The sequence below is a fragment of the Salmo salar genome, chromosome 07, assembly GCF_965601325.2.
Source record: "Salmo salar chromosome 07, fSalSal1, whole genome shotgun sequence".
NCBI lineage: Eukaryota > Metazoa > Chordata > Actinopteri > Salmoniformes > Salmonidae > Salmo > Salmo salar.
Window position 1 is genome coordinate 43,434,720 of NC_138297.1, and position 20,886 is coordinate 43,455,605.

Genomic DNA, 20,886 nt, shown 5'->3' on the forward strand with positions numbered 1-20,886 from the left:
AACATGGCGCTCTCCACCTCATACGCTCCTCCATATAACCACGGGTAGCTGGCTTCCGGCTCTTCCTATGCCTAGCCAAACTACCCGTGTGCCCCCCCCAAAAAAAATTATTGGGGGTGCCTCTCGTGCTCCAACGCCAGTCTTGATCCTCGGAAACGTTCCCGGTCCTTACCAGCCATACTCCATGGGCCTTCTCCGGCCATAACCTGCTCCCATGTCCATCTCTCCACATAGTCCAACTCATAATCCCACTGCTCCTTCCTCTGCTGCTTGGTCCTGGTTTGGTGGGAGATTCTGTCATGACCTTCTTCGTCTTCTGACGATAATGCGAAATCGTCGTCTGAAAAGGTGGACCAATATGCAGCAGAGTTGGTGTTCATTTTCTTAATTTATTAACGAACGTTGAACACGAAAAAACAAGAAAACAATAAGCACGACAAATGACAGTTTTGCAGGCTATACATACGCAGTGCAAAAACAATCTCCCACAAATACAAGACAAACACACCCAACTAATATAGGACTTCCAATCAAAGGCAACACCAAACAGCTGCCTTCAATTGGAAGTCCACCCCAATTAACTCAACATAGAAACACACTCACTAGACTACACATAGAAATACATAAACATAGACCATAACCCAAAACCCGGAAATAATAAATCAAACACCCTCCTAACTAACACACCACCCTGAACCACATAAAACAAATACCCTCTGCCACGTCCTGACCAAACTACAATAACTATTAACCTTTATACTGGCCAGGACGTGACAGGTTTTCTTCGCATGCCTGCCTGTAAAAGCAAAAAAGATATGTTGATAATGGTTGGCAGTTACTTCAAATGGATTGAGGTTTTCCCCACCTCTAGTTTTATATGAAGAAGTGTATTGCTGCTGCTGTTTTGTTGGTTTGGTTTTGTCTTGCTTCAATAAAAATCTTGTCTGCTGGGTGGTTGGGATGTCTCTCTAAGGATTAGCCCTCTGACTCCCTGACCCTGTAACTCTGCGGTGAGATCGCCAAGATGATAGGAGAGTATAAGTCAATTTGGAGGGAAAAAATGGTTTCAACTGTGTGTTACTCACTTTGACATTTGTTTTAGACATTTGTATTAAGAATATTGGTAGTAGTAATAATTTATCAAACAGTGAATAATTTGTCTGGATTTCCTGAATCAGAAATGCCCTAAACTAAACTGTTGTTCTGGTCTGTCCTCTCTCGAGGTTATGGCGGAGGTGACCACAGATGGTATCTAGATGCATGGAATGGATAATTTGGCCGAGAACAGTGTGAACCTCACCCCCTCTAATCAGACATGCCGGAACCAACCCTATGAGCTATGCCTATGTAACATGTTTATAACTAGTATATAAGAGATAACGGGACTGCCCTAAAGAAGAGCGCTCCTGATCAATATGTGTACTTGATGCATTTAGTTGGTTGGAACCTCTCCAGCACGCTGATAATAAAGAATGATTAATTTAAGATTGACTTTGAGTGTCCCTGTGTAGAATTTCTACGACACTCCTCTGGGTACATTGACTTCAATACAAAACATAGGAGGCTCATGGTTCTCACCCCCTTCCATAGACTTGCACAATAATTATGACAAATTCCCGGAGGACCCTCTCCAGCCTATCAGAGCTCTTGCAGCATGACATGTTGTCCACCCAATCAAAGGATCAGATAATTAATCTAGTACTGAAAGCATATGCTACAGCTAGCTAGCACTGCAGTGTATACAATGTGGAGAGTAGTTGACTTAGAGAGAGCAAGACAATAGCTGAACAGTTTTAAACAAATTAATTTATTCCAAAATGAAGGAGAAGGAAGAGAGAATTTGAGAGAGAGAATATCATTTTTTTTCAGTTTCACTTACTTAGCTAGCAAATGCAGCTAGCTAGTTTAGCTTACTGTTTGCTAGCTGGATGTGACTTTCCAACACAGCACTGGAACTCTTCCAAGTCAAGGTAAGCTTTCGGTATTACTCATTTATTGCCACAGGGCCCGCCGGTGTAACTGCTTACTGATTGTACATTAACGTTACTGCATGATTGTAGCATGTTTACTAACGCATTAGCTCTATTAGCTATGCTGACTATGACATTATTTTAGCTAATATGTTGACAACGATGTAGGCTGTGTGTAGCAGTTTGGTTTGGAAAGGTTTTTTCGCCTGGTCACATACAGCTGATGTGTTGTGCATTGAAGTTCACAAGGAAAGAGGTGAGAGGAGGAGAGTACTTAGACGTGAGAAGGAATACAACATGGCTGCTATGAAAGTGAACTGTGTTTACGTGTGGTCGGGTGTATTCATTCCACCGATTCTGTTGAAAAAGTTTATTTAACAGAACAAAACAGGGATAAACATACCTGAATTTGTCCAATAGAAACTCTCGTCTGCAACTGTTGGACTAATGATCACACCCTATATCAGCTTGATGCAGTATTGAATGTCACTGTCTGTCACCTCAAATGTGTCTCTTGACCTGTGTGCACCTACATGTTGTAAACTTTCATTCATAGGCTAGGTTGTAGCAACCTCATGATGGGTATAGGGAAAATGTGAGTATCATGTAGTAGCCTAAACCTATCGCTGTTACATTGAACTGGGTGAATGGAATATGAATGAGAGTCATCCAATATGCTGTATTATAATAAAAAATAAAATAAAAATTTTAACTAGGCAAGTCATTTAAGAACAAATTCTTATTTACAATGACGGCCTACCCCGACTGGCAAAACCCTCCCCTAACCCGGACGACACTGGGCCAATTGTGCGCCACCCTATGGGGCTAAGGCCATACTCATGAAAAGAAAACGTCCTCCCTGATCTTAAATGGTACTGACCGTTACTGGTACAATTGAGATCAGACTTCACGCTATGGACATATAGATGACTACCTGCTTCTTTTGAACTGCTCGATGCCCCATATTATGTGAAGGAATTTAAAGAATTCTCGGTTTGGTGATTTTCTTTCAACATTTCAGTTGAATGCATTCAGTTGTACAACTGACTAGGTATCCCCGATTCCCTTTCCAAGAGTAGCAGAAACTTGCAACAAGAGACCGAAAGATTTTTCGAAACAGAGACCGAAGGTTCAGCAGCTTAGAAGGGGAAGACAGACATCGTTTTTTACAGTCTTCTGCAGGCTTACACAGTGTCCTTTGGGATAAGAAATTCGAGACGCGCAGTTGAGAGAACCGTTACTTTCCATCGTTAGTCTATCAGTTGTTTAGCCATTTTAGGATTTGTTAAGTAGACCTAATCCTAATTGATTAAAATTGCAACTATCTACCGAGAGAGTAAAAGTTTCTCCGTAAAGGCAAACTTTGACCGTTTTTCATAATTGTTTTTTACTGTAGCCTCCGGTATTTGCGAAGGAGGGACAGGCATCACCAAAACAGAGCGCACAAAGCCATTGCGCCGCAGTACCACGTCATTCTGTCAAACTTATTGAAACGTGTTTTGTTACTTTCTGGCAACATATACTTCATTTTCATTCAGATAATATTTAGATAGGTGGGGAGTCGGGGGAGATGATGACAGGATTTCGACTGAACTTGGCGCCTCTCAAGGAACCGCTGGGTTTCATCAAATTTGTAGAATGGGTAAGTAGGCGACACTGTCCAGAATCCTACTGGAGAAAATCTGCAGCTCAACAGTTCTAATAGCGGAGGGAGTTTTCACTCTAGTTCGGTGCTGTGGCCTGAGAAAATAAATAGAAAAGACTGTATATCACGCTTTTTTTGCACTTCAGTCATATTGCATGTTGGAGCAATCCACACAAGCTTTCATCAGTTATTTATTAACTAATGTGTCACAGTTTTGTTTTATTTTGTCAGTCTCTTTTCTCCTGATTCTGCAATGACAAAATAATGATAGCCTACAGTATGACATTCATTCAACTCTCCATTTTAGTCAAGTCTGCGGTGGGAGGTGGCCGAGCTACACCTGTGTTTGTAAGACAACCCGAAAACCGGTCGTCTCACATGTAGTGTCTGAACTTACAAACCCGGTACCAGTTTAAAAAATGAATGGAAGTTTGGAGGTCGTTTTGGGGTTAAATATATGTCCAAAAAACTCATATTTCATAAGCTTTCTTAGGCTGTATCTCCTAGATATAGGACAGATACTTCAAAACCTTATTCCTTAAGATACATTTTTTACTCTCTGTTTTTGACTTGAATGTGTAATTAAATGCGTTTCTATGGGCTATAGTAGTAATGGGTAAATTTAATATTTTATCAAATCATTTTCTTATATGTTTATTTTATACCTACAGGGGTCCTAAAATTCTAAATCAAATAGCTAAATTGTCCATGGTATGACCATCTTAAAACAATTCCATATGTTAGCTTAGTACACCTCTCCCCAAGGCTTAGACTTTTAGAGAGTTAATCAGAACTGAAGAGATGTGATCCAGTTTTCAGGCCAGGGTTACATTCCTTCCACTTTTGAAACCATGTTGTCCTCAGAATCCATGCTTTTGGAGAAAATTCATTAATCAAGTTTAACCGACTTGTCTGCATAACTCAGTCAAAAGGAATCCTGTGTAGCTATGCAGGAGGAAATTAGGTTAAAAATTCAGCTGTTCTCTCTCTCTCTCTCTCTCACTGAGCAAATCCTTCAAGATACAGGCTGCAGGCCAAACAGGCAGCAACACCCCAGTCATCTGATCATAGACTTTTACATAACAGTCTCTGTCTGTGCATTTGCAGTGCTCACTAGATGTTAATTGCTGTGAGATGGCACAAATCGCTACAATGAGGTAGTCAGTCAACAGGAAGTTGTCACACTGTGAAATGAAAACATCTGCAGAAGGGCGAGAAAGAAGGGCCTCTCCGGAACCAAAATGGAGGCACAGTCACAAAGTAAGATTAAGTTCACCCTAGACACTGATCTCAGGTCAGTTGTGTGTTTCTTGTCCTATTAGTTCCTATTAGAAAGGGTAAAGCTGATCCTAGCTCTGGGCTTAGGGGCAACTTATACCCGAAACTGATTCATTCTGAAGGTGCAGTGTATTATTACACTCTAACTCCCTCTAGCCTACATCTAGAGAGAGAGAGAGAGAGAGAGAGAGAGAGAGAGAGAGAGAGAGAGAGAGAGAGAGAGAGAGAGAGAGAGAGAGAGAGAGAGAGAGGGAGCATCAACAGAGAACAACATAGCTTGCAGCAGAGAGAATGAAAAGAGGATCAAAACACATCTTTATGTAGACCATTAGATCCATCTTGTTCTTGGCAAGCTTACTGTTGGGTGTGACGCTGCATGCATGCTATTCAATTCTTTCATTACATTTATCAAAACACCCCCCTGAGCTGGTCTACTACAGTATCTTACAGTATGTCCAGTGTAAGCAATGTTTCTCCATTCTCCTTGCTCAGCTAAAACAGTTGACATGATATCTCTCTGTCAATCACTCTTTCTTTCTCGGTCTTAAACAGCTGACAGCCATCTTTGCGTTTGGGAGCTGTGGGGGGTATTCTGGCAGGAATATCGTGTCACTCTTCTGCAGTGAAGGAAGGAACGAGACGCTGAATGTTACTTTTAGCTATCCCTTCAGGTGGGTGTCAGTCAGTTCTCTCTCTGTGTGTTACTGTGGTTGATACACCATACAACTATTAGACCCTGCAAAAAAAATGTGGGAAATATTTGAAATGCCTTGATGTGTTATCGGATATCCTGCTGGAACTGTGAAGGAAGTTGTTGTATAGATATAGATATCATCTGTAGGAGGATGTTCATGGTGGAGGAAACAACTTGACCTCATGAACTCAACTGATTATTTCCTCCATTAAACTGGATGAGTGTTTTCTTGTGCAGTGTAAGGACTGGGGTTTATTCCAGGTGTAGTATGACACAAACAGGAAGTGACCTGTACAGTGAAGATGTATCAGGTTAAACTAGATGACACAAATTATACTTTTTAATTGTCAATCAGAAAGATTTGCAGCTGAAATTTTGACAATATAAAGTCTCCATTCTATCCTCTTGTTATTGTCATTATATATCCCCTGGGTATAAGTACACTGAACAAAAATATAAATGTAACATATCAAGTGTTGGTCCCATGTTTCATGAGCTGAAATAAAAGATCCCAGAAATGTTCTATATGCACAAAAAGCTTATTTCTCTCAAAGTTTGTGCACTAATTTGTTTGCATCCCTGTTGGTGAGCATTTCTCCTTTTCCAAGATAATCCACACCTGACAGGTGTTGCATATCAAGAAGCTGATTAAACAGCATGATCATTACACAGGTGCACCTTGTGCTGGGGACAATAAAAGGCCAGTCTAAAATGTGCAGTTTTGTCACACACACAATGCCACAGATGTCTCATGTTTTGAGGGAGCGTGCAATTGGCATACTGAATGCAGGAATGTCCACCAGAGCTATTGCCAGAGAATTGAATGTTAATTTCTCTATCATAAGCCACCTCCAATGTCATTTTATAGAATTTGACAGTACGTCCAACTGGCCTCACAACTGCAGACCACATGTATGGCATTGTATGGGCGAGCGGTTTGCTGATGTCAACATTGTGAACAGAGTGCCCCATGGTGGCGGTGGGGTTATTGTATGGTCAGGCATAAGCTACAGACAACGAACACAATTGCATTTATCGATGGCATTTTGAATGCACAGAGATCCGTGACAAGATCCTGAGGCCCATTGTTGTGCCATTCATCCGTCGCCATCACCTCATATTTCAGCATGATAATGCACAGCCCTATGTCACAAGCATTTGTACAGAAGCTGAAAATGTTCCAGTTCTTCCATGGCCTGCATACTCACCAGACATGTCACCCATTGAGCATGTTTGGGATGCTCTGGATCGCCGTGTACGACAGCGTGTTCCAGTTTCCGCCATATCCAGCAACTTCCCACTGCCATTGAAGAGGAGTGGGACAACAATCAACAGCCTGCGAAAGAGATGTGTTGCGCTGCATGAGGCAAATGGTGGTCACACCAGATACTGACTGGTTTTCTGATCCACACCCAAACCTTTTTTTTTAAAGGTATCTGTGACCAACAGATGCATATATGTATTCTCAGTCATGTGAAATCCATAGATTAGGGCCTAATGAATTTATTTCAATTGACTGATTTCCTTATGAACTGTAACTCAGTAAAATCTTAGAAATTGTTGCATGTTGCGTTTATATTTTTGTTCAGTATATTTACAGTGTGACACTGATCTCTTACTGAACTACTCTGGATAAGTCTTGTAATATCACGTATAGATGTACACTGAAGTATAAAGCTGTGTTGTGTCCCCAGGTTAAACCTGGTTGCTCTACTGGAGGCCAACACCACTCTGTGTAACCACTCCGTGCCCGTCACCCACCTGGTGGGAGACTCCGCCTCCTCGGCCCAGTTCTTTGTGGGCGTTGCCATCATCTGCTTCCTGTACTCTATAGTGGCGTTGCTCGTCTACCTGGGCTACATGCATGTGTACATCGACTCCGACTTCGGCCCAATGTTTGTGAGTACTGGGAAAGTAAAAGGACAAAACCTAGATTGAAATCCCCATATGTGACTTGACATTAATATGACTGATGTGATTTGATTTTGATTGAAATTATTTATTTAAGTTTAATACACCTACAGGTGCCCAGCCCACATGGGCTTACAAGACACTACTAAACATAGTACCATTTTACTTGTACTCAAAACAAAATAACATTTTACAAATTATACACATACAATAATCATGGCAAGTACAGCTACCATCTAGCCACACTACACAAACAGTACATTTCTCCTTCTCCTCTAGGCATTGTGAACAAACGGAGCAATCTCAAACACACCCTGTCTGAAACAAAATTCAAACCTCTGCTTGTACCATAACCAGAATACTTCAGGGTAATCACCAAAGTTTTTACAAAAAATAACATCTCAGATCATCAAAGAACATCTGAGATCATTATTCAGAGGGCAATAAAACACAAAATGGATTTTGTTTTCGATTTTCCCAAGATCACACATTAGGAAAATTCTATTTTCTTCAGGCAATCTGTTAAAACCTGTTGGGGCTAGGGGGCAGTATTTGCACGGCCGGATAAAAAACGTACCCGATTTAAACTACTCTTACCCAGAAATGAGAATATGCATATAATTAGTAGATTTGGATAGAAAACACTATAAAGTTTCTAAAACTGTTTGAATGGTGTCTGTGAGTATAACAGAACTCATATGGCAGGCCAAAACCTGAGAAGATTCCATACAGGAAGTGCCCTGTCTGACAATTTGTTCTCCTTCTGTGGCATCTCTATCAAAAATACAGCATCTCTGCTGTAACGTGACATTTTCTAAGGCTTCCATTGGCTCTCAGAAGGCGCCAGAAACTGGAATGACGTCTCTGCAGTCTCTGGGCGAAAAACAGCAGGAGTTTTTGTCAGTGGTCAGGCAGGGAACAATGACACTGGAGATGCGCATCCACGAGACGACTCCATGTTTTTCTTTCAGTCTTTGAATGAATACAACGTCGCCCGGTTGGAATATTATCGCTATTTTACGAGAAAAATCGCATAAAAATGTATTTTAAACAGCGTTTGACATGCTTCGAAGTACGGTAATGGAATATTTAGATTTTTTTTGTCACGAAATGTGCTCGCGCGTCACCCTTCAGATTGTGACCTGAACGCACGAACAAAACGGAGCTATTTCAATATAACTATGGATTATTTGGAACCAAAACAACATTTGTTGTTGAAGTAGAAGTCCTGGGAGTGCATTCTGACGAAGAACAGCAAAGGTAATCCAATTTTTCTTATAGTAAATCTGAGTTTGGTGAGGGCCAAACTTGGTGGGTGTCAAATTAGCTAGCCGTGATGGCCGGGCTATCTACTCAGAATATTGCAAAATGTGCTTTCGCCAAAAGGCTATTTTAAAATCGGACACCGCGATTGCATAAAGGAGTTCTGTATCTATAATTCTTAAAATAATTGTTATGTATTCTGTGAACGTTAATCATGAGTAATTTAGTAAATTCACCGGAAGTTTGCGGTGGGTATGCTAGTTCTGAACATCACATGCTAATGTAAAAAGCTGTTTTTTAATATAAATATGAACTTGATTGAACAAAACATGCATGTATTGTATAACATAATGTCCTAGGAGTGTCATCTGATGAAGATCATCAAAGGTTAGTGCTACATTTAGCTGTGGTTTTGGTTTTTGTGACATATATGCTTGCTTTGAAAATGGCTGTGTGATTATTTTTGGCAGGGTACTCTTCTGACATAATCAAATTTTTTGCCTTCGCTGTAAAGCCTTTTTGAAATCGGACAATGTGGTTAGATTAACGAGAGTCTTGTCTTTAAAATGGTGTATAATAGTCATATGTTTGAGAAATTGAAGTTATAGCATTTATGAGGTATTTGTATTTCGCGCCACGCGATTCCACTGGCTGTTGACTAGGTGGGATGCTTGCCCAGGGAGGTTAAAGCTGCCTGTCTCCATAGCCAGAGGGAGGGTGCTGGATCTGACTTGTGCACAAACTGACCTTTGACTTCTTGCTAGGTTCAAGTGGACATATGGTTAAGGGGTGTAGTTCTCTTTGATGAGAGTTTACGTTCTAAGCAGGGGTTGGAATCAAAATGAACAGAACCGTTATTATTTTTTGTTCAGTTCCACTGTTCCGACCAGCAAAATACATGATTGATTTCTTCCTAGTCTCATTTTTGCTGACATCAAAAGTTACAAAAATATTAATAGGAGACCGAATGCGATCGGACCACCGTCTAATTGGCCTCCATATAACTCTTACAGAATTCCACGTAGACGGGGATATTGGAAATGTAATCAAAGCCTATTGAAAGACAATTTGTTCTTAACTAAGACAAAATAATTCATAATTAACTTTTTTTTGCACAACATAGGTACAGCAGATCCCCTTATTGTATGGGACACTTTCAAATGTACTTTTATAGGCCATTCAATACAATACTAATCATTAAAACAAAAGCAGTTTAGTTCAAAAGAGATTAGACTAATAAAGGAAATAGAGGAAGTAATAGCGCAGGTAGATGGTAATGGTAACTACTATAGCGGCACAAAATAGGTTAGAGGAAAAACAAAAAGAAATGGAGGTACTTATTCAAGAACGATTAAGTGTAATGTATTACAAACATAAAGCGAATTGGATGGAAAATGGTGAAAAATGCACAACATTTTTCTTGACTCTTCAACATAGATATTCTACCAAAAATAATTGACAGAAACTTGTTACAAATGATGGAGTTATCCATGATTCACCAAATTATATTTTGGAAGAATAAGCTAAATATTTTAAGCATATGTTTTCTTTTCAGTCTCCTCCATTTCCACTGAATGATGTTAACTGTAAGGATTTCGTTCCTAATTATAATAATAATAATGTAAAATTAACACATTTACAGAAAGACCTGTGTGAAGGCCAACTTACAGAAGAGGACATTTTGAGGAAATAAAATCTTTTCAGTCTGGAAAAACACCAGAGCTTGACGGTATACCAGTAGAAGTATATCAGACCTTTTTTGATGTACTCAAATATCCATTATTAGCATGTTTTAATTACTCTTATACAAATGGTAGACTTTCAGGTACTCAACAGGAAGGTCTGATTTCATTACTTCCAGTCCATTTAAGAAACTGGAGGCCTCTAACACTTCAATGTTGTCATGTGAAAATCCTGGTGAAATGCATATCACATAGAATAAAAAAGGTTTTACCAGATATTGTTCATCCTGATCAGACAGGTTTTTTACATGGACGATATATTGGAGATAATATACGACAATTACTTGAAACAATTGAACATTATGAAACATCAAAGATACCAGGCCTGGTCTTCATAGCAGATTTTGAAAAGGCGTTTGATAAAGTACGACTAGAATCTCTATATAAATGCCTTCATTACTTTCATTTTGACAAATCTCTTATACAATTGGTTAAAGTTATGTACAGCAACCCCAGATGTAAAATAGTAAATAATGGTTACATCTCAGAAAGTATTGAGCTTTTAAGAGGAGTAAAACAAGGCTGTCCGTTGTCTCCATATCTATTTATTATGACCATTGAAATGCTAGCTATTAAAATTAGATCCAACAAGAACATCAAGGGGTTAGAAATCCTGGGGATAAAAACAAAAGTGTCAATGTATGCCGATGACTGCACAGTCTCATTGAAGATCTTGATCACTTTTCTAGCCTCTCTGGATTAAAACCTAATTATGACAAGTGTACCATATGTATGTATTGGATTGTTAAAAAATACAGTGTTTACACTACCTTGTAGTTTACCGATAAAATGGGTGGATGATGAAGTAGACATGCTTGGTATTCAAATCTCAAAAAATATAAATGAATTTACCACAAATAATTTCAATAGAAAGTTAGCAAAAATAGATAAGATTCTGCAACTTTGGAGAGGTAAATAGTTGTCTATTTATGGAAAAATCACATTGATTAACTCTTTGGTCTTATCACAGTTTACTTACTTACTAATGGCACTGCCTACTCCAGATGACTCAGTTTTTTAAATCGTATGAGCAAAAAATATTTCATTTTATTTGGAATGCTAAGCCAGAGAAAAGTAAACGTGCCTATTTATATAATGAATATGAGTTCGGGGGGCTAAAATGATTAAATATTAAAGCTTTAAACCTCTCACTAAAAGCTTCACTTATACATAAGTTATACTTAAACCCAAAATGGTTCTCCAGTAGATTATTAAAGTCTCATCCTTTGTTCAAAAATTGCTTTTTTGCCTTTATACAGATTACAACTTCTCATTTCTGACTAATTGAAAATTACATTTTGTTTAAAGTATCACCCTTTCTTAAAGACGCCATACAAAGCTGGTTACAATTTCAGTTTTATCCTCCAGAAAAGATAGAAAAAATATTACAACAAATGTTATGGTTAAACTCAAATATACTGATTAATAAAAAAATATTCTTTATGGATTTAATTTTATTTAAATTATATTTGTTAATAATATTATGAATAGAAACGGAGGCGTTATATGCAGTTACTGAAAATATATGGGAATATCTGTTCAATCCAAATGTACAACCAACTGATTGCAGCATTACCACAAAAATGGAGGAGACAAGTGGAAAAGGGAGAAGGTAGAGAACTTGTTTGCCTGCCATATATTAAAGATACAAATTGACTGAAAGGAACTGACATAAATAGAAAAAATATACCAGTTTCATTTGAGGACAAAAATGTTGACAGCTGCGCCTTACAGGTTGCAAAAATAAATGGGAAGAGATTTTCGATGTACCAATTCCATGGCACATCATTAATGAACTGGTACAAAAAACTACACTTGATTCAACACTTAGAGTTTTTCAATTTAAATGATTATATACAATTCTTGCCACCAACAGAATTCTATATATATGGGGCATACAACAATCTTAGCTCTGTAGATTTTGCTGCAAAGAGACAGAATCAATAGATTAATTGTTCTGGTATTGCCCCTACAGTTGAAGTCGGAGGTTTACATACATCTTAGCCAAATACATTTAAACTCAGTTTTTCACAATTCCTGACATTTAATCCAAGTAAAAATTCCCTGTCTTAGGTCAGTTAGGCTCACCACTTTATTTTAAGAATGTGAAATGTCAGAATAATAGTAGAGAGAATGATTTATTTCAGCTTTTATTTCTTTCATCACATTCCCAGTGTGTCAGAAGTTTACATACACTCAATTAGTATTTGGTAGCATTGCCTTTAAATTGTTTATCTTGGGTCAAACGTTTTGGGTAGCCTTCCACAAGCTTCCCACAATAAGTTGGGTAAATTTTGGCCCATTCCTCCTGACAGAGCTGGTGTAACTGAGTCAGGTTTGTGGGCCTCCTTGCTCGCACACACTTTTTCAATTCTGCCCACAAATTTTCTATAGGATTGAGGTCAGGGCTTTGTGATGGCCACTCCAATACCTTGACTTTGTTGTCCTTAAGCCCATTTGCGACCAAGCTTTAACTTCCTGATTGATGTCTTGAGATGCTGCTTCAATATATCCACATAATTTTCCTGCCTCATGATGCCATCTATTTTGTGAAGTGCACCAGTCCCTCCTGCAGCAAAGCTCCCCCACAACATGATGCTTCCACCCCTGTGCTTCAGAATTGGGATGGTGTTCTTCGTCTTGCAAGCTTCCCCCTTTTTCCTCCAAACATAACGATGGTCATTATGGCCAAACAGTTCTATTTTTGTTTCATCAGACCAGAGGACATTTCTCCAAAAAGTACGATCTTTGTCCCCATGTGCAGTTGCAGACCGTAGTCTGTCTTTTTTTGGAGCAGTGGCTTCTTCCTTGCTGAGCGGCCTTTCAGGTTATGTCGATATAGTACCCGTTTTACTGTGGATATAGATACTTTTGTACCTGTTTCCTCCAGCATCTTCACAAGGTCCTTTGCTGTTGTTCTGGGATTGATTTGCACTTTTCGCACCAAAGTACGTTCATCTCAGAATGCATCTCCTTCCTGAGAGGTATGACGGCTGCGTGGTCCCATGGTGTTTATACTTGCGTACTATTGTTTGTACAGATGAACGTGGTACCTTCAGGCGTTTGGAAATTGCTCCCAAGGATGAACCAGACTTGTGGAGATCTAAAAAAAAAATTCTGAGGTGTTGGCTGATTTCTTTTGATATTCCCATGATGTCAAGCAAAGAGGCACTGAGTTTGAAGGTAGGCCTTGAAATGCATCCACAGGTACACCTTCAATTGACTCAAATTATGTCAATTAGCCTTTCAGAAGCTTCTAAAGCCATAACATCATTTTCTGGAATTTTCCAAGCTGTTTAAAGGCACAGTCAACTTAGTGTATGTAAATTTATGACCAACTGGAATTGTGATACAGTGAATTGTAAGTGAAATAATCTGTCTCTAAACAATTGTTGGAAAAATTACTTGTGTCATGCACAAAGTAGGTTTCCTTACCGACTTGCCAAAACTCTAGTTTGTTAACAAGAAATTTGTGGAGTGGTTGAAAAAAGAGTTTTAATGACTCCAACCTAAGTGTATGTAAACTTCCGACTTCAACTGTATGTAGCTTGTTTCTGGTTACAGGTTCTGGAATGGTTAAAAAATCACAACATGCACTTAAGATTAACCTTACAAATAGCAGTGTAGCAGTGAAAGCCATAGTCAGTCAATAAATAAAATAATAATACTCTTAGCAAGGGTTTTCATCTTTAGCTCACAATCTGTGGATACCATACGATTAGAAAGGTACAAAAATTTAGTTAAACAGCACAATTTAAAAATATATGGCACATGGAAACCAAACTATAGGTGGGATGGGCTAAGAGTGGCTGAGGGTTGGGATTAAAGAGTTTATGTTTGCTAAGGTATTATTGTTATGTGACTGCTTTATATAAAAGTACCATGTATGAAAATGTGTCTGCAAAATGTATATGTAAAATGTATGTATAAAATGTATGTATATGTAGCAAAAAAGCTGTAAAAAAAACGAAAAGATATTTGTCCTCCGAAGAGGGGTTAATAATACAAATAAATAAAAATAAAAAAAGTTCTGAACCGGTTTCAACCCCCCAAAAAGTTAAAGTTTGTATCAATCCTTTCTGTTCCTTTTTAAACCTCTGAAATATTTTTTTAAAATTTACATTTAGCTCGACATTAAATTAATTCACCAACGGATAGAGCAGCTTGCTATGGAGTGGGCAAGCTACAGTATGTACATGCATTGGACAGACAAGTGTAGGGTGCAAGATGTGACTGAAACACCAGTCTCAATGTCAACAGTGAAGAGGCAACTCCGGGGTGCTGGCCTTCTAGACAGAGTTCCTCTATCCCAGTGTCTGTGTTATTTTGCCCATCTTAATACACTGCTCAAAAAATAAAGGGAACACTTAAACAACACAATGTAACTCCAAGTCAATCACACTTCTGTGAAATCAAACTGTCTACTTAGGAAGCAACACTGATTGACAATACATTTCACATGCTGTTGTGCAAATGGAATAGACAACAGGTGGAAATTATAGGCAATTAGCAAGACACCCCCAATAAATAGTGGTTCTGCAGGTGGGGACCACAGACCACTTCTCAGTTCCTATGCTTCCTGGCTGATGTTTTGGTCACTTTTGAATGCTGGCGGTGCTTTCACTCTAGTGGTAGCATGAGACGGAGTCTACAACCCACACAAGTGGCTCAGGTAGTGCAGCTCATCCAGGATGGCACATCAATGCGAGCTGTGGCAAGAAGGTTTGCTGTGTCTGTCAGCGTAGTGTCCAGAGCATGGAGGCGCTCCCAGGAGACAGGCCAGTACATCTGGAGACATGGAGGAGGCCGTAGGAGGGCAACAACCCAGCAGCAGGACCGCTACCTCCGCCTTTGTGCAAGGAGGAGCAGGAGAAGCACTGCCAGAGCCCTTCAAAATGACCTCCAGCAGGCCACAAATGTGCATGTGTCTGCTCAAACGGTCAGAAACAGACTCCATGAGGGTGGTATGAGGGCCCGACATCCACAGGTGGGGGTTGTGCTTACAGCCCAACACCATGCAGGACGTTTGGCATTTGCCAGAGAACACCACGATTGGCAAATTCGCCACTGGCGCCCTGTGCTCTTCACAGATGAAAGCAGGTTCACACTGAGCACGTGACAGATGTGACAGAGTGAAGACGCCGTGGAGAACGTTCTGCTGCCTGCAACATCCTCCAGCATGACCGGTTTGGCGGTGGGTCAGTCATGGTGTGGGGTGGCATTTCTTTGGGGGGCCGCACAGCCCTCCATGTGCTCGCCAGAGGTAGCCTGACTGCCATTAGGTACCGAGATGAGATCCTCAGACCCCTTGTGAGACCATATGCTGGTGCGGTTGGCCCTGGGTTCCTCCTAATGCAAGACAATGCTAGACCTCATGTGGCTGGAGTGTGTCAGCAGTTCCTGCAAGAGGAAGGCATTGATGCTATGGACTGGCCCGCCCATTCCCCAGACCTGAATCCAATTGAGCACATCTGGGACATCATGTCTCGCTCCATCCACCAACGCCACGTTGCACCACAGACTGTCCAGGAGTTGGCGGATGCTTTAGTCCAGGTCTGGGAGGAGATCCCTCAGGAGACCATCCGCCACCTCATCAGGAGCATGCCCAGGCGTTGTAGGGAGGTCATACAGGCACGTGGAGGCCACACACACTACTGAGCCTCATTTTGACTTGTTTTAAGGACATTACATCAAAGTTGGATCAGCCTGTAGTGTGGTTTTCCACTTTAATTTTGAGTGTGACTCCAAATCCAGACCTCCATGGGTTGATAAATTGGATTTCCATTGATTATTTTTGTGTGATTTTGTTGTCAGCACATTCAACTATGTAAAGAAAAAAGTATTTAATAAGATTATTTCTTTCATTCAGATCTAGGATGTGTTGTTTAAGTGTTCCCTTTATTTTTTGGAGCAGTATATTTAATTTTTATTGGCCAGTCTGAGATATGGGTTTTTCTTTGCAAGTCTGCCTAGAAGACCAGCATCCCGGAGTCGCCTCTTCACTGTTGACTTTGAGACTGGTGTTTTGCGGGTACTATTTAATGAAGCTGCCAGTTGAGGACTTGTGAGGCATCTGTTTCTCAAACTAGACACTCTAATGTACTTGTCCTCTTGCTCAGTTGTGCACCGGGGCCTCCCACTCCTCTTTCTATTCTGGCTCGTGATAGTTTGCTCTGTTCTGTGAAGGGAGTAGTACACAGTATTGTACGAGATCTTCAGTTTCTTGTCAATTTCTCGCATGGAATAGCCTTCATTTCTCAGAACAAGAATAGCCTGACGATGTTCAGAAGAAAGTTCTTTGTTTCTGTTCATTTTGAGCCTGTAATCAAACCACAAATGTTGATGCTCCAGATACTCAACTAGTCTAAAGAAGGCCCGTTTGATTGCTTCTTTAATGAGCACAACAGTTTGCAGCTGTGCTAACATAATTGCAAAAGGGTTTTCTTATGATCAATTAGCCTTTTAAAATGATAAACTTGGATTAGCTAACACAACGTGCCATTGGAACACAGGAGTGATGGTTGCTGATAATGGGCCTCTGTACGCCTATGTAGATATTCCATGAAAAATCTGCAGTTTCCAGCTACAATAGTCATTTACAACATTAACAATGTCTACACTATTTCTGATGAATTTGATGTTTGCTTTTCTTTCAAAAACAAGGACTTTTCTAAGTGACCCCAAACTTTTGAATGGTAGTGTATGTTGCCTGTTTGTATATAATGTTTTCATTTTAATGTGTTCACCTGCCCGGGGACTGCAGATGGAAATGAGCTTTAAATTAAATCTGGTACAACACATAATTTTTCAGTGTTCTGAGATTTATGTTTTTGTTGTACATCATCTCTGTCCAAAAAAACGCAATAAATAAATAGGCCTACATGTTTTAAGCCAATGTCTTGAGTTATTTATGCATATCTTCCAGTAGGATGTGAACAATTTATTTGGTGTGGTCCCACAACAGTTTTTTTTCTTTTGTTTTTTGATAAATCCTCTGGTCATTGTCACGCCAACCAAGACATCACAAACAGATCAGGCTACAATTGAATGTACTTCCTTATCCATTTTAAACCTTGCTTAAACAAAGTGCTTCCGACGGGGACAAAGTAAGTGATGATGACTTCGGTTCCCTCTTCCCTCTCTCCCCCCAGGATTTTGGTCTGACAGCAGCGATTGCCTTCCTGTGGCTAGTGTGTTCCTCAGCATGGGCCAAGGGGCTGCAGAACGTGAAGGATGCCACCGGGACAGCGGGCATCACCTCCACACTGGCACTCTGCAAGGAGAGCGATGTGGCCTGCGAGGTCACTGACTTCGCCAACATGCGCACCCTCAATGTCTCTGTGGTGAGTAACTCAACCGTTCTTTTATCTTCTTATAGATGATGCTTGTTCATCAGAATGTATCAAGCTCACATTCACTTGAATTACATGATAATTACATAGATAAAAAAAGAGATAAAATGTAACGTTTTCCTTTAGTTTTTCTGCACATCCAACAGAAATACTGTGTTTGCCATGCTCACTTATGTTTGACCATATGGTCTCACTCTGACTAAAGTGATCTCTGCCTCTCTCCTCTAGGTGTTTGGGTACCTGAATCTTATCGTGTGGGCGGGCAACGCCTGGTTTGTGTACAAGGAGACCCGCTGGCATTCTCAGAAGTACACTGCCCAGCAGGGGGCTGGGGCCAGGCGTGGACAACAAGTCCCTGCTGCTATCTAATACTCTACTGCACTTCCAATGCCCAAAATAGCCCCGACACACCCTAAGTACTCCTGTAGATCTGAGAGGATTGGATAGATACACTATAAGCTTTATGGTAATAGGCAGCTTCATCTTGCCTGCTGATTGTCTGGGTGGAAATGGGCCATATCTATACTGTGTCTTAATTATCAATATCTATGCTTTGTCGAATATATCTGTGCCTTCAATACCTGTCCCAATATTGGCCCATGCCTTTCTGTGCCTTAGCATGCCAATCCTTTCTCTCCTCGTGCCTTCTCTAACCTCTAAACCGGTGCCTTCTCTTACCAGTATACCCCACGAAGCCCTGGTACATTCTCCTAAGCTGTGGTACAGACTCATTGACAGCATTTGTGCACTTTGACCTGCAACTATCTTTGTGCTGGGAATTTCTGCCAAACCCTAACCTGGGATAGTTCAGATTCTTAAACAATGCGTCCTTTTACCTCATGGCCTAGAAGGAATCATGATCTGTCGTCACTTGCCTCTTTTTGCCAAGTGTAGCAGTCTTGCTCCCGTCCCTCTCCTTGTCCCAACCTGGGCTCGAACCAAGGACCCTCTGAACACATCAACAACTGCTTCCCACGAAGCATCATTACCTATCGCTCCATGCTGCGGCCCTTGCAGAGCAAGGGAAACAACTTCTTCAAGGTCTCAGAGCAAGTGACGTCACCAATTGAAATGCTACTAGCCCGCACCGCTAACTAGCTAGCCATTTTACACCGTTTACACAAGGATGCATGTGTCTCTGAATGTACCGCTGGCCTTATGCTTTCTTAAATGTAAACATTTTTCAAACATTTCTACGTTTGTTTCATTTGAAATTAAGTAGAACTTTCCAATCTTGATCTTGTATCTTTCAATGTCATCTTCTGTTGCGAAGACCGATGTTTTATTATGCTCTTTAGTCCTCCATGTTTTTTCTACTTTGTATTATGCTGTTTGTTGAACCACAGCCACTAAGAAATTGTGCACTGTCTGTGCATGTGCTGGCTTTATGTTTTGAAATCTCCTGTTTTTTTATGATTGCTTAAATAATGTTTTCAATTATTATTTCTTGTCATTATCTTTGCATTTCTGATCTATTTTCTGTTATTACCTTTGATATAATAAAAGTGTAACTTGAAGTGCGTGTGTATGGAAGGCCAATGTTGAGTGTATGTGTGTTTGTAATGTCTGGTATACTGGTTATGCCTCTCCCTTCCTCTTGTAATCATCAGACCAACTTTAGCTTTATGGAGGATTTTTATGTATCTGCCCTGTTGTGGAGAGAGACAGAGCTGTCCTTTCCACAATATGCAAATAATCTTCTTTCTTTTTGAATAAAAACCAATGAATTTCCTACAGTCTGTTCCTTTTTTCGTATAAAAGTAGATTTATCTCGTTCTCTCTCTGGTAATATTTACTTCATTTACAAGCCATACTGGGGAGGTTGCAGGAGATTTCTGACCCAAAGACTCCTGAAGACATAATGCAGCTTTTGTTTCACGATTTGTCTTGTGACCTCACTGTTTACTGTTTGTCTGGAGAACAAACAGGACACTATCTGGTAAAGCTGCTCCAGTGTGTCTGAGCTGATCACTGACATCCTTAATGCATCATTCCTCCCATCCTTAAAGTACTCATCTGACATGACTGGATCATTTTAATCTATGTGATCATTGTTTAGACCTACCAGACTGTCTTTGAGAGCAACAATTACTTCCTGGAAGGGGAGGATGAAATGATGCAATATTATAGTAGCCTATTGGAACATGGCTCAAGTTTTCCTCCCAGTGATGTCCTGCAGATAGAGAACCACTGTGACATGCTCAGTCATGTGGTCTGTGGTACGCCACACTGACACGTGCAGAAGGCATGGAGCCCTATTGGCTTTGATTCCTGTGCCGACTATCACTGATCATTTACTAATGTTATTACAGTCTGTAAATATAACACAGGTTTGACCGCTCAGCCACACATTTCTCCAACAATCACTTGCTGAATGTTGGATGGGTACTGACTGTATGGATATTTTCACAAACATCGACATCACCGTACAAATGAGCCAATGTCGTAGGCTACTGTCTGTCCATCATTGAATGGAGACGCTATTTCCAATTCCAACCACAAGAGGTCAATGCCTGGTCATTTTTTGTTGTCGTGCCATGGAGCTGAAGAGCACTTGCAACAATTTATATAATTCCTATGCCAAATTTGTGATCAGCAAAAGTTACATTTTATATTATAATGTGTGTGGGTAGCAAAGGGTCTTTTGTTTGTGTAGTGCAAAAGTGTCCAACATTTTTGTCTGTAGTACAATTATTATTGACCTACTAGGATATTGCTGCTTCATAACGACTGCACGTTGTTGTACTATATTATACTGTAATATTACTCATATATTGGTCAAGTGTGCTGTACATTACATTTGCTATGGCCAGCCTAAAATATTATACTGTTACTGAAACATTAACTAAAACATACTTAATATGTAAGACATTGGAATACATTTCAGCAAATAAACAATGGGTGAAATGCAATTTGAGAAAAAACAACACACGTGTAATTTATGTATCAGAAAAACAAACGTGTGAACTTATGAACTTCAGAGGCGCACACACCCCTTTGCAACCTTTCAACTCCTTGCCGTCAGTGGCCG

At 40.1% G+C, this 20,886-nt stretch overlaps 1 protein-coding gene across 5 annotated transcripts; it reads left to right on the plus strand.

The window, feature by feature from the left end:
• The first annotated feature begins 1,688 nt into the window (after positions 1-1,688).
• On the plus strand, positions 1,689-19,586 carry LOC106609206 (synaptophysin-like protein 1). Of its 5 annotated transcripts, none has more exons than XM_045721972.2 (5): positions 1,693-1,970; positions 5,446-5,564; positions 7,282-7,486; positions 17,655-17,846; positions 18,084-19,586. In XM_045721972.2, the coding sequence occupies exons 3-5, from the start codon at positions 7,448-7,450 to the stop codon at positions 18,222-18,224; spliced, it is 372 nt and encodes a 123-aa protein (XP_045577928.1). In that variant the 5' UTR covers positions 1,693-1,970; positions 5,446-5,564; positions 7,282-7,447; the 3' UTR covers positions 18,225-19,586. The 5 variants fall into 5 exon arrangements, with proteins under 5 accessions (XP_045577926.1, XP_045577928.1, XP_045577927.1 ...); XM_014207728.3 differs by lacking the exon at positions 1,693-1,970 and adding an exon at positions 2,808-3,612; XM_045721970.2 differs by lacking the exon at positions 5,446-5,564 and having other exon boundaries at positions 1,689-1,970.
• Positions 19,587-20,886: the final 1,300 nt, after the last annotated feature.